Source organism: Oncorhynchus nerka, linkage group LG23, assembly GCF_034236695.1.
Source record: "Oncorhynchus nerka isolate Pitt River linkage group LG23, Oner_Uvic_2.0, whole genome shotgun sequence".
Classification (NCBI taxonomy): domain Eukaryota; kingdom Metazoa; phylum Chordata; class Actinopteri; order Salmoniformes; family Salmonidae; genus Oncorhynchus; species Oncorhynchus nerka.
Window position 1 is genome coordinate 33,527,968 of NC_088418.1, and position 15,252 is coordinate 33,543,219.

General features: G+C 43.8%; 1 protein-coding gene across 1 annotated transcript; it reads left to right on the forward strand.

The window, feature by feature from the left end:
- Positions 1 to 411: 411 nt before the first annotated feature.
- LOC115106219 (leucine-rich repeat, immunoglobulin-like domain and transmembrane domain-containing protein 1) lies at positions 412 to 12,692 on the forward strand. The gene is made up of 4 exons (XM_029628781.2): positions 412 to 1,106; positions 1,612 to 2,072; positions 3,502 to 3,807; positions 8,735 to 12,692. The coding sequence occupies exons 1-4, from the start codon at positions 985 to 987 to the stop codon at positions 9,796 to 9,798; spliced, it is 1,953 nt and encodes a 650-aa protein (XP_029484641.2). The 5' UTR covers positions 412 to 984; the 3' UTR covers positions 9,799 to 12,692.
- Positions 12,693 to 15,252: the final 2,560 nt, after the last annotated feature.

Consider the following 15,252-nt stretch of genomic DNA (forward strand, 5'->3'; position numbering starts at 1 on the left):
AAATGAAGTTGCTAAGTCACGTGAGCCATTGGACTTCTAAAGTTTCATAAAACCGTGTAAGCACTTAATGAGACCAAAGGGCATACTTTGTGTGTCTCTTTGAACAATACAACATTGTTTTGAGGTGTCTAGGTCATGTGATCAACCAGATATTTAATTGTAAGTGTTTTTATAAATATATATATATTTAATTTAATCATTGTATGAGAAAAACAAAGAGTGTGCAACGCAACATGCTGCTCTATGCGAGGAATAATTGACAGTTGAAATGAGGTTGCTAAATGACGCGGTTGAGGAGATATTGCAATTTGTATATTGTGATCATGCACTTTGTTGATGGTCCCTAAATATTAGCTTTCACGTCAAATCCGAACCCAGTTTCATAATCCAACGGCCTTTTGATTGTGAAACTAGGGTCGGAATCGGTCAAATAAAACCTGTGCAATACTGTACACCTTTTTTCTTTCATAAAGAGCCTAACCGGAGTTATGTAGGTCAAGTCGTTTGCGAGCTGTTGAAGTTTAAACGTCCGAATGTCTGGCCAACATCGAATCTCAAACCAATTTTACCACGGTGCGACACCTTGGCAAAACGAGCGCAGCCCAACAACCAGTCACGGCAGGGTTCAAATGAACAAACTGAATTTGTGGGGGAGAAAAAAGACAAACAATATCACAGTGGATTATGACAATTTCGGATGTATTTTGTGTGATAATAAATAGGGACGTCTCTGCGCAGCCTATCGGATTCCAGGATGAAATATGCATCCAGATGAAAAGACTGCAGTCCTTTCGCTAATCCTTGTCTATCCTTCTTATCTCGGGACTCATAGCAGTCTGATCGCTATGGGACAGCGAAGCCGTGGGACAAAACCGTGCAAATGATATTTCAGTAAATGACAAACGCAAGTCTGTTTGGCTTCAGTGGGTGCTGACTGGGTGCATGCAGGCTAGCTGTGCAGTGCACGCATAAAAGTGGGCCAAAATGTTCCTCGCGTTCGTCTTGGGACTCTACCTGGCGACAGGTGCGCTACCCTCCTCGGTGAGCGCGTGCCCGTCACAGTGTAGCTGTTTTTTTCACAACCTAAGTGATGGATCTATGGCCAGGTGAGTAGAAGAAAATAATGACAAAATCAACCAATGTATCGCTTAATGTGCATGTTTTATTTGTTTGTGCAGACGCATTCCGTTTAATTTAAGAGACTTTTCTCGCATGATTACAGATGTTGGACCTTCATTGCGAAATCAGCATGTGGACAAAGTAAATTATTGGGAGTGCATGATGTCCAATTTTATTTAATGCAGGATTATCTTGCAAAGGCACGTTGACCAACTGTCTATCTCTGACAATCTCTCTGAGTTGAGTTTATAGTGAGAGTGTTAGGTCCTACATGTAGGCTTTTGAATTAATTTACTATAATTGGCACATAGCCTGTATTAAATAGCCTGTATGAAAACCCAATTTGACATTTCACATAAATAATTCACACCAAAAATGTCAGTTTCTTTTTACAAAAAGTTCAAATAATAATAATATTTGTGTTCCTTTCCTCCCACATTTTTTATTTAAACAACATAAGCCTAGGTATAACACATCCCGTTGTTTCCTCAGGAGTGTAATTTGCAATGACCCCGAGATCTCCATTGTGCCTGCCAGTTTCCCCGTGGACACGTCCAAGCTGCGAATCGAGAAAACAGCCATCCATCGTATCCCGAGCGAAGCCTTCAGTTACCTCCCCAATCTGGAGTTCCTCTGGATGTCCTTCAATGTGCTGTCCTCTCTCAAGCCGGACAGTTTCCGTGGGATGCTAAATCTGGAGGAGCTGCGACTGGATGGGAATGCCCTCACCGCGTTCCCCTGGGAGTCTCTTATGGATATGTCCAGCCTCACGCTGCTCGACTTGCACAACAACCAGTTGACCTCAGTTCCCGCAGACGCCACAATTTATTTTAAAAACCTGACCTACCTGGATCTGTCCAGCAACAACCTTCTGACTGTTCCAGCTGAGGTGCTCGCCACCTGGCTAACAGTTAAACCTGTGCAGGGCCCAGAGAACTCCAAAATTATACTTGGTAAGGGAGAGATTTGTTAACATTTCTTTTCCTTTTTCCTTTTTTTCCTCACAATTTACCAGGTGATCGCATGTACCGTTGAGATGCACTCTCATTTACAAGGGAGATGTGGCTAGAAGTCATCACTAATATAAAACCACAAGACAATCATACATTCAGATCAGGCATGTTTTCCATCATAAATAATTGCTTAAGTAAAGTAAGCCACATCTTTTTCAGTCACTCAGAGTTGTTGGTTGAAAAATCGCTCGAAATGGAGAAAAAAGGAGATACTGTATACAAACGAATGTGTGATATGTTTCCAAATCCTCTGAAAAAGTCAACATGATCTGAGTATTGTGAAATCACTCCCTAAATCTCAATTTAACCATCATCATCGCCGTCGTCATTATCGTTGTCATCATCATTGTCATCATCGTTGGCCAGCAGCATACCAACCTGCATACCACTGCTGGCTTGCCTCTAAAGCTAAGCATGGTTGGACCTAGTTGGTCCCTGGATGGGAGACCAGATGCTGCTGGTAAGTGGTGTTGGAGGGCCAGTAGAAGGTACTCTTTCCACTGGTCAAAAGAAAAAATCTAATACCCCAGGGCAGTGATTGGGAGCATTTCCCTGTGTAGGGTGTCTTCTTTTGAATGGGATGTTAAACTGGTGTCCTGACTTTCTGTTATCTCTAAAGATCCCATGGCACTCATTGTAAGAGTAGGGGTGTTAGCTCTGGTGTCCTGGCTAAATTTCCAAACTGGCCAACTAATCATCCCCAGCTTCCATTTGGCTCATTCATCTCCCCTGTAACTATTCCCCAGGTTGTTGCTGTAAATGAGAATGTGTTCTCAGTCAACTTACCGATCCTAAAAACATTTGAGTAAAAAAAAAATGGCTTAAGTAAACTACATCTATTTTAGTCACTCAGAGTTGTTGATTGATTGAAAAATCCCTCGAAATTGAGAAAAAAAGAGATATAAAGACAAATGTGTGTGCTAAGTTCCTAAATCTTCTGAAAAAGCCAACATGATCTGAATATTGTTCAATAACTGCCTAAATCCCAATTTAACCATCATCGTCGCCGTCGTCATTATCGTTGTCATCACCACACCCGTCATTGTAGTTTATTCTAGAATGTAAGTAATCCTCACACAGACATCCACAGCAGTCATCTGTAGCCATATGTGTAACCAGAGAGACACTGTCATTCCTTTCATTCACGATGTGTTTGTAAACAGACCAGGCCAAGGTGTTTTTCATGACCTAACCAGGAAAAACTCTGGGCCCTTCTTATATCGTGTACCCCACTTCATACTGTAACTTTTACGTTCTCCTCTGACCCCACCAATCCCCATTAGTATCCTTTTTTATTTTATTCATCACAGAATTCAGAGTTCAATTTTATTTTGCCATGTGATTAATGAGTTGACCTTGAACCATCCAGGTCTCCATGACAACCCCTGGTTGTGTGACTGCCGCCTGTATGACCTGGTCCAGTTCCAGAAGTTGCCAACGTTCTCTGTGGCATTAATCGACACACGCCTCCGCTGTGCAGCTCCCGAGAGCCTGTCAGGTGTTCTGTTCAGCGATGCCGAGCTGCGGAGGTGCCAGGCGCCACGCGTCCACACAGCGGTGGCACACGTCCGCAGCGCCGTGGGAAACAACGTGCTGCTGCGCTGCGGGACCATTGGCGTTCCCAGCCCGGATCTGGCCTGGCGCAGGGCGGAAGGGAAAGCCCTGAACGGGACAGGTGAGTCAGCAAGGGATTTGTGTATGTTTGCTTCTCTTCCTTTCTCTCTGTGTCTGTGTGACTGTAACACTTCAGCTCCACTATAACGCTTTAGCTCCACTGCACACGTTGCATTTATTTGCCATCAGCGTCGTATCAATGTGCTGTTCTACCTGCTGCACAGAGCACGTTGTTTTGAGAGCGGAGAGGAGCACAGGGGAAGAGCATATTTATTATATTTTCTACTGTACTGTACCATATCCATCGATTATGCATAACTACAATATATTTTGTCCAGTGTTTTTCAAATACTCATTCAATTGTTGCTAGTGTTTGTACTAAATGATCCTCTAATTACACAAGTTGCTTTTGTTTACATTGTGAACCTAGCTAATCAATGTAGCTAGCTAGCTAGTAGTCCTAGCTTCTTGAATTCATAAATCTTACTAAAATAAGCAGTGATGCATACTGCCCTACAAAGGCAAAATGCAGTAAAAGCCTTTTTTAAGCTTTTTTTGCTAGCCAGCTAAATATGTTGTAGGTAGTTAAGTGATAATGCACTAATGTATCATCTCATTATGAAGTCATTTTTATGCATTTCAACTTAAAATGATCCACACACAAGTGCACGGTTGTGAAGAAGGCGAGACAGCACCTTTTACCCCTCAGGAGGTTAAAAAGGTTTTGCGGCTGTACCATTTAGAGCAGGTTTTTCCTGCTGCACCCATGCTTGGTATGGCAATAGCACCGCCCTCGATCACATGGTGCTACAGAGGGTGGTGCAGACAGCCCAGTACATCACTGGGCTTAAACTCCCTGCCATCCAGAGAAGTCTGCTTCCGTATGGCAACCGGTACCGGTGCATCAAGTCTGACACCAAAAGGCTCCTGAAGAGCTTCTATCCACAAGCCATAAGACTACTAAATGGCTAACTAAATAGCGAACAACTGGCTACACGGACGATCTGAGTTGACCCTTGTATTTTTTATTTATTTTTGCTCTGTCTCTATACACACTCATAGGGCCCTAAACACTCACACAAACTGACACAACAACACACACAGACAAACACTCACTCCATCATTATCTAACACACACATAATATTCACATACATTTATACTGACTCGCATACAATCATCATATACACTGCTGCTACTCTGTTTATCATATATCATTGTCATGACGTGACTATCATTAAAGTGAAGACTGTTATATTATCAAATGAATTCTCCATGTGTAATTATTATGTGATTAAATTAATCATGTACACATTAATTTACTAGGAAGTCGGGGCACCATGGGAAAATGTTGTTTAAAGAGTTATTATTTCCCGAATTTAACTCTCTTCAGATATTTTCATATCTTATCGATTACAGTGTATTAATGTATTATTACCTCATCAGTCATTCTGAACCTCGTAATTTCCTGTAGTCTGCACTTTATTGATGAATCAGCGATACACAAATTGGCTCAATTATTTATTTACTAACTAATTAAACAATTACAAAATACACACTAACATAATACAGTAAATAGTCTCTCGAAGATTAACAGAACAGTTTGGTTATACACAGTGGAGATTTCAGAGAGAGGAGGGGGAGGAAAAGGGAGACAAAGGAGAAACTCTATCGGACTATGGGAGGCTACACTCATGAAAATAAAACATCTTAAGCACTCTAATAACCGCTCATTAAGAAAAAGGAATGCAATTTATACATTCACGATTGAGCTGTCCTTGATCGTCCAAATCCTTTGGTCACAGAGTTGTTGGGTGTACGACTCTGGTTCGGCCACCAGAGATCAACATATCCTTAGGTAGAGCTCCTGCTTATGGTGGTGGTAAGAATAGATACTTCGACATAACCCGTACAGTAGTTCTTTTGAGTTCATCCCGTTAGAATGCTTCAGAGGTTGTTGGTGTTCTCATCCTAGACTACATACGTTTTCATGTGCAGACTGATAACGCGATGTCTAGGATTTGCTTCTTCTGTAGTGATCGATAGTTTCAGAGTTTATAACCATTTTGCAACATTCGGCTTATACCTCAGTCTGCTTGGTCTATAAAGTGGTAACCATTTCAATGTGGGGACCAGGGTCCTCACGTCCTCTAGTCTTGTCCTTTGGTAGAGTTGTAGTTTTAAACCATTTTGCAACATCCGGTTCACGTCTTAGTCTGCTTGGTCTATAGAGTGGTAGATTTCTTAACCATTTGTAATGTATTCAGCTGGCGATACACGCGCAGTTGAAGTCGGAAGTTTAAATACACCTTAGCCAAATACATTTAAACTCAGTTTTTCACAATTCCTGACATTTAATCCTAGTAACAATTCCCTGTCTTAGGTCAGTTAGGATCACCACTTTGTTTTAAGAATGTGAAATGTATAGAATAAGAATAAGAGTAGAGAATGATTTATTTCCGCTTTATTTTATTTCATCACATTCCCAGTGGGTCAGAAGTTTACATACACTCAATTAGTATTTGGTAGCATTGCCATTAAATTGTTTAACTTGGGTCAAACGTTTCGTATAGTCTTCCATAAGCTTCCCACAAAAAGTTGGGTGAATTTTGGCCCATTCCTCCTGACAGAGCTGGTGTAACGCACGCAGTCAGGTTTTAGGCCTCCTTGCTCGCACACACTTTTTCAGTTCTGCCCACACATTTTCTTTGGGATTGAGGTCAGGGCTTTGTAATGGCCACTCCAATACCTTGACTTTGTTGTCCTTAAATTCTTATTAAGGTATAGGGGGCAGCATTTTCACTTTTGGATAAATAGCGTGCCCAATTTCAACTTCCTGCTACTCATGCCAAGAATATAAGATATGCATATTATTAGTAGATTTGGATAGAAAACACTCTGACGTTTCTAAAACTGTTTGAATCATGTCTGTGAGTATAACATAATAGGGGAGGGTCTGGATGGGCATCTATCCACGGTGGCGGCTCTGGTATGGGACGTGGACGTGGTATGGGACGGGGACCCTCGCCGCTGACCCCGGACTGGGGACCCTTGCAGCGGGCCCCGGACAGGAGGTTGACTCTGGCAGCTCCGAACAGGAGGGCGACTCTGGCAGTACCGGACAGGAGGGCAACTCTGGCAGCACCGGACAGGAGGGCGACTCTGGCAGCACCGGACAGGAAGGCGACTCTGGCTCTGGGAGCAGGCACAGGACTCACCAGGCTGGGTAGACATCCATGAGGCCTCTTGCTTGGCCGAGGCACCAGATTCACTGGGCCGTGGAGGCGCACTGGCAGTCTCGAGCGCAGAGCTGGCCCCACCCATTCTGGCTGGATGCCAGCTTCCACCCGGCAAATGCGGGATGCTGGCACCGAGCACACCGGCCTGTGAATGCTCTGCCTCGACACCGTGAGCATCACCCCATAGCACAGGGCCTGACCAGTCCCATGCTCGCCACGGTAAGCACGGGGAGTTGGCTCAGGTCTACTACCTGACTCTGCCACACTCCCCGTGTGCCCCCCAAAAAAACATTTTTGGGGCTGCCTCTCGGGCATCCTTGCCAGCCATTTTCGTGTCGCCAACACCATTCTCCGGTATCCCTACTCGCACTGTTCTAGAGAATCCCAGGCGGGCTCCGGCACTCTCCCTGGGTCAACCGACCACCTCTTTATCTCCTCCTAGTTTGTCTCATACTCCAGATAGCGCTGCTCATCTGTCCAGGAGTCCCTTTCACCACGCTGCTTGTTCCTTTGGTGGTGGGAGGTTCTGTCACGGCTGTTGGAAGGAGCGGACCAACGTGCAGCGTGGTGAGCGTACATGTTATTTAATTAAGAAAAGCCGCCGAACAAAACAATACACACTACATAACAAAACCGTGAAGCTTAAGGCTAAGTGCCATAAAGAATGTCAACCTCCCACACACACACACACAGGTGGGAAAAGGGTACCTAAGTATGGTTACCAATCAAAGACAACGATAGACAGCTGTCCCTGATTGAGAACCATACCCAGCCAAACACAAAGAAATAGAAAACATAGAATGCCCACCCCAACTCACGCCCTGACCAAAACAAAATAGAGACATAAAAAGGATTTCTAAGGTCAGGGCGTGACACAATGCCTCGTCGCAATTAGTTATTCCCCTTTATTTGGGGCTCCCGAGTGGCACAGTGGTCTAAGGCACTGCACAGAGAGGCTGCTGCCTACATACAGACTTGAAATAATTGGCCACTTTAATAAATGGAACAGTAGTCACTTTAATAGTGCCACTTTAATAATGTTTACGAATCTTGCATTACTCAACTCATATAGTAAATAATACAATATATATATATATATATATATATATATATATATATATATATACTGTATTATTTACTATCTATTGCATCTTAGCCTATGCCGCTCTGACATTGCTCATCCATATATTTATATATTCTTATTCCATTCCTTTACTTAGATGTGTGTGTATTAGGTATTTGTTGTGGAATTGTTAGATATTACTTGCTAGATGTTGCTCCGCTGTCGGAACTAGAAGCACAAGCATTTTGCTACACTTGCAATAACATCTGCTAACCATGTGTATGTGACCAATACATTTTGATTTCATCTCAGCGCAAGATCTCAGTGCTGTGACTGGGGTATAAAAGAAGAATTTGTTTTCAACTGACTTGTCTAGTTAAATAAAGGTTAAATAAAAACAATAACAAAATTGCAACAATGTCATTGAGCATCATCACTATCTTTCCTTTGTAGTACCTTAAACTGTCATGATTACCAGCTGAGATAAACTTTAACAAATTGATATTATTCAGAGTTTGTCGTAAAAGGTTTTAACAGGATTCCTAGGACCTTTTCTGAGACGCTTTGTGGATATGCATTAAAAAACACTTTAAATGGGAATCTCCCCTGTCTTTGTATTACTTTTTAGTATTTACATTTTTTTACTCTGACTAATAATGTGTCCATGTCTCTTCTCTTGCTCTTACAGTCCAGCAGGAGAACTCCAAGGAAGGCATTATCTGGTCCATCCTCAAATTCCCAGCCGTGTCCTACCGTGACTCAGGGAAGTATGTCTGCAAGGCCACTAACTACGCCGGAAATGCAGAGACCATCATCTCCCTGGTTGTCTCTGATGCTCCCCCAAAACCCGACAATAACAACAACCAAACCAGCGTGGTTGCTGCTACTGTAAAAAAAAACAAAGTCAACAAACCCAACGGGATGGGGAAGGCAGCATACCAGGAGAAACTGGTGGATAGGTTAGTGGTTCCCACCCCCAACCCTCAACCCCCACCTGCTGTTGTGGACTCCAGCCCTGAGCCTGAAGGTGTGGTAGTGGGAAGTGTGGCAGATAGAGCCACCCCTGGACCAGCCAAGTTGCCCAGTCCAGACGGACTCCTGGAGCTGGAGAAGACCAACCTGAGCAACCTGGCCCAGGCCCAGTATGACCCGGACCGGATAGTTCGCTCGGTCAAGGTGTTGGGCGATACGGAGAACACCATCACCCTGAACTGGCGGGCGCCCAAGGCCAAGAACACCACAGCCTTCAGTGTGCTCTATGCCGTCTTCGGCGAAAGAGACATGCGCAAGATCAACGTGGCAGCAGGTCAGAATCGGGTCTTCATCGAGGGCCTGGTGCCCAAGACTAAGTACATTGCCTGCGTGTGTGTCCGGGGCCTGATCCCCAAGAAGGAGCAGTGTGTCATCTTCTCCACCGACGAGGCGGCCAGTGCCGCTGGCACCCAGAAGCTCATCAACGTCATCGTGATTACTGTGGCTTGTGTCATTGCTGTGCCACTCACCGTAATCGTCTGCTGTGGTGCGCTCAAGAGGCGTATCCAGAAGATTTGGGGCAAGAAGTCCAAGGACATCCAGGACTCGTATGTGACTTTTGAGACGCTGTCCCCCGGAACCAAGGCTAAAGGGTTGGAGGGTGAGTACCTGACCAGACTCAACCCTGAGGAGTCCAACCGGCTGCTGTCGGCCCGATCCAGTCTGGACTCTGAGGCCACAGCAAAGATAGAGGGTCAGCCCAACGAGTACTTCTGCTGACTTCATGCTCCAGCTCCCTCCCCATGCCATCTCCCACACTCACACCCTCTGGCTCAACACATCTCCATACACACAACTCCTCTACAGCATAGCCCCAGACACACACATCATCCCAATCATAGCCCCAGACACACACATCATCCCCATCATAGCCACACACACACACCTCATCTTCATCATAGCCCCAGACACACACATCATCCCCATCATAGCCACACACACACACCTCATCTTCATCATAGCCCCACACACACACCTCATCTTCATCATAGCCCCACACACACACCCCATCTTCATCATAGCCCCACACACACACCCCATCTTCATCATAGCCCCACACACACATCTCATCCTCACCATTGCTCCACACACACTCCTCTCCCTCACCATAGCTCCACACACACTCCTCACCCTCACCATAGCCCCACACACAAACCTCATCCCCACACACCTAATCCTTTCTCTCAGCCTCACCAAAGCCACCCACACATATCCTATACTCTCCCTCACTCTCAGCACAGTCCTACACACACATCTCATCTTCACCATAGCCCCAGACACATACATCGTCCTCACCCCAACCACAGCCCCACACACACACCTTGTCGAAATGCTCATCACAGTCCAACACACATATCTGGTTGTCTCCCTTTCTCTCACCGTGTTCCCCCCCACACACACAGGGCACAGGTCTCTCCTCCACCTCTCCCACCATGTTGGGTGCCACCATGTCGGGGGTTCTATGAGAGGACGCTTGGACGATGCACCATCATGGAAATATCCGTTTAAAGGAGTTTTGACATTTTTATCCTTAATTTTTTTACATCTGAAATGTATACTATTTCAACAGAGAGAATGCTAATGATGTAATTTATTTTTACACTTCTGGGGGACTATCAGTTCTAAATGAGCCCTCAAATGAGCCCTACAGATAGTATTTCATTTAAATACATTTATCATAGTTAAGTTAAGTAAAAGTCTGAAAGAAGGACATCTGGGCCAATATTCATTCGTCTCAAAGGAGTGCTGCTCTAGGAACACTAGCCTTTTGGATCATAATAAATGAGATAACATGGACAGGGGGACCTGGGGCCATATCCACAAAGTGTTCCAGAATAGGGCCTAGGAATCCTGTTAAAACCCGTTTTAAGACAATAATTTAAAAAATCCCAGCTCAGAGTAGGTTTAAACTCTGAGCCAGGACGGAAATAAACTCATAAAAGTTTATCTCAACTGGTAATTACACAAAGAAAATATAGTCATGACACTCATTGACATTATTGCAAATTGGGGGAATAACCAATCACGTGTCACCGTCTTGTGAAATATATAGCACACTTCAGACCCCCACAGTGTATGTCACTGTACATCAAGTAATATGAATTTGAAATTATTTTCAAAAATGCAAGAGATACTGGTGCAGGTACTTCTAGATAATTTATGGGTTGCTTATATAAAAATATCGAAACATTCTTTCATCAACTCCAAAGCAATTTTCTGTATAGCTAGTTAGGACCGCACATATGATCTCCTAAATATCTGTCGACTAGGTAGGACTCTTCCCACTGGGCACAGGCGTCAATTCAACATCTAGTTTTGATTTAGTTGTCACCTAACTTGAATTGAACAAAAAATGGCACGATGTCATTGGATTTAGGTTAGGTGAAACATTTACATTTAACCTCTTACCTCTACCTGGGACGCTTGCGTCCCAACTAGAGCTCTGGAAATGCAAATGCGTTACGCTAAATGCTAATAGTATTAGTTAAAACTCAAAAGTTCATTAAAATACACATGCAGGGTATCAAATTAAAGCTACACTCGTTGTGAATCCAGGCAACAAGTCAGATTTTTAAAATGCTTTTCGGCGACAGCATGAGAAGCTATTATCTGATAGCATGCACCAATACACTACAACAGAAAAGCACAGCAGGGGACGTAAACAAAATAATTAGCATTTCGGCGTTACACAAACCGCACAATAAAATAGAAAACAGTCATTACCTTTCACCATCTTCTTTGTTGGCACTCCTAGATGTCCCATAAACACTATTGGGTCTTTATTTCGATTAAATCGGGCCATATAAAGCCAAGATATCGTTATATGTAGACTGTGTGATAAACGAAAAAAACAGCGATTTCACAACGTAACGTCATTTTTTAAAATTCAAAAAGTAGACGATAAACTTTCACAAAACACTTGAGAAATACGTTTGTAATGCTACTTTAGGTATTAGTAAACGTTAATAAGCGATAAAAATCATCCGTAGGCGATGTAGATATCATTAGCTGTCGTCTTGGAAAAAATTTCAGGAGAGAGCTCTTCCGGAATGATCTGGGCGGAGACCGGAGGTAAGCGGTGCCCCTCTTTCGGATCAACCAAGAATCAAAGATGATTAAATTCACAAGATACTCGACAACATGGGGATGCTGTGGGAGTTGAATGCTCGGTCTTATCTAATTCGGCTCACTGTTAACAATTGCGGTAGTGGCGCAAGGATATTTATTTCCATTTTCTGTGATCAGGTTTTCCTGCGCTTTCCGATGTAACGCACGTTATGTAATAGCCACAGTCGTGATTTAACCAGTTTTAAAAACGTCCGAGGGTTTCCTATACACACATTCTAACCATATGAACGTACTATATTCCTGGCATGAGTAGCAGGGCGCTGAAATGTTGCGCGATTTTTAACAAAATGTTCAAAAAAAGTAGAGGGTCGACTGAAGAGGTTAAGTCATTTAGCAGACGCTCTTATCCAGAGCGACTTACAAATTGGTGCATTCACCTTATGACATCCAGTGGAGCAGCCACTTTACAATAGTGCATCTAAATCTTTTAAGGGGGGGGGTGAGAAGGATTACTTTATCCTATCCTAGGTATTCCTTAAAGAGGTGGGGTTTCAGGTGTCTCCGGAAGGTGGTGATTGACTCCGCTGTCCTGGCGTCGTGAGGGAGTTTGTTCCACCATTGGGGGGCCAGAGCAGCGAACAGTTTTGACTGGGCTGAGCGGGAACTGTACTTCCTCAGTGGTAGGGAGGCGAGCAGGCCAGAGGTGGATGAACGCAGTGCCCTTGTTTGGGTGTAGGGCCTGATCAGAGCCTGGAGGTACTGAGGTGCCGTTCCCCTCACAGCTCCGTAGGCAAGCACCATGGTCTTGTAGCGGATGCGAGCTTCAACTGGAAGCCAGTGGAGAGAGCGGAGGAGCGGGGTGACGTGAGAGAACTTGGGAAGGTTGAACACCAGACGGGCTGCGGCGTTCTGGATGAGTTGTAGGGGTTTAATGGCACAGGCAGGGAGCCCAGCCAACAGCGAGTTGCAGTAATCCAGACGGGAGATGACAAGTGCCTGGATTAGGACCTGCGCCGCTTCCTGTGTGAGGCAGGGTCGTACTCTGCGGATGTTGTAGAGCATGAACCTACAGGAACGGGCCACCGCCTTGATGTTAGTTGAGAACGACAGGGTGTTGTCCAGGATCACGCCAAGGTTCTTAGCGCTCTGGGAGGAGGACACAGTGGAGTTGTCAACCGTGATGGCGAGATCATGGAACGGGCAGTCCTTCCCGGGAGGAAGAGCAGCTCCGTCTTGCCGAGGTTCAGCTTGAGGTGGTGATCCGTCATCCACACTGATATGTCTGCCAGACATGCAGAGATGCGATTCGCCACCTGATCATCAGAAGGGGGAAAGGAGAAGATGAATTGTGTGTCGTCTGCATAGCAATGATAGGAGAGACCATGTGAGGTTATGACAGAGCCAAGTGACTTGGTGTATAGCGAGAATAGGAGAGGGCCTAGAACAGAGCCCTGGGGGACACCAGTGGTGAGAGCACGTGGTGAGGAGACGGATTCTCGCCACGCCACCTGGTAGGAGCGACCTGTCAGGTAGGACGCAATCCAAGAAAAAGAGTTGGGTGAAAAAAAATACAAAATTCCCTTACGTTGACCACTTCATCTCATTTCTTCGTTGAAATGATGTGGAAACAACATTGATTCAACCAGTTTTTGCCCAGTGGGTTATGACTAAAATGGCTTCATGCATAGATTTGTGGATACAGCCCCTGATTCTAGATTAGAACTCCTACTCTGAAGGGCTTTATGAATCCTGGCCCTGGGCCCGAATCCAAAAAGCATCTCCGAAAAGGTAATAGGAATCTGTTATTTTATTTAACCTTTATTTTAACATGGAAGACATATTGAGTCCTAGGTCTCTTTTACAAATGTGTCCTGTATATACAACCTAAATATACACATTATACCAAAACTATACAGTATCAGTCAAAAGTTTGGACACACCTACTCATTCCAGGGTTTTTCTTTATTTTTTACTATTTTCCACATTGTAGAATAATAGTGAAGATATCATCACTATGAAAAAACACATATGGCATCATGTAGTAACCAATTTTCTTTTAAACAAATCAAAAAACATTTTACATCTGAGATTATTCATAGTAGCCACCCTTTGCCTTGATGACAGCTTTACACAATCTTGGCATTCTCTCAACCAGTTTCTTGATGCATTCACCTGGAATGCATTTAAATTAACAGGTATTTGTATTTATTATGGATCCCCATAATAAATGGTGTTCTTCCTTGGCCTAGCGTTGTCCATGCTTGGCCAGAGTAGGCCATCATTGTAAATAAGATTTTTTCTTTACTGACTTGCCTAGTTAAATAAAGGTGCAATTTTAAAATTTAATTTAAAAAATATATAGCATCAATTTCTCTCAGCCAATCATCTGTCATTTGTGTAAGTGCCATGCTTGTTGAATGTTCCCTATATGTGTGCTGAGCCAGTAAAGGTGGCTTTACTATTCTTGGGTAGCAGATTTACTTTAGCTTCCCTCCAGAACTGAGGGCACACAATTTCTAGTAGGCTTAAATTGAAGATGTGGTAATATCGTCTGCTATTATCCTCAGTAATTTTCCATCCAGATTGTCAGACCCCAGTGGGTTGTCATTGTTGATTAGACAACATTTTTTTCACCTCTTCCACACTTGACTTTACAGAATTCAAAAGTACAATTCTTGTCTTTCAAAATTTGGTCAGATATACTTGGATGTGTAGTGTCAGCATTTGTTGCTGGCATGTCATCCCTAAGTTTGTTTATCATGCCAATGAAAAAGTAATTAAAGTAGTTGTGCCTTGTAAAAGTAAATTTGTGGAATTTCTTTCCTTGTTAATGCATTTTAGCCTATCAGTTGTGTTGTGACAAGGTAGGGATGGTATATAGAAGGTAGCCCTATTTGGTAAAAGACCAAGTCCATATTATGGCAAGAACAGCTCAAATAAGCAAAGAGAAATGGCAGTCCATCATTACTTTAAGACATGAAGGTCAGTCAATACGGAAAATGTTAAGAACTTTAAACGTTTCTTCAAGTGCAGTCGCAAAAAACATCCAGCGCTGTGATGAAACTGGCTCTCATGAGGACCGCCACAGGAAAGGAAGACCCAGAG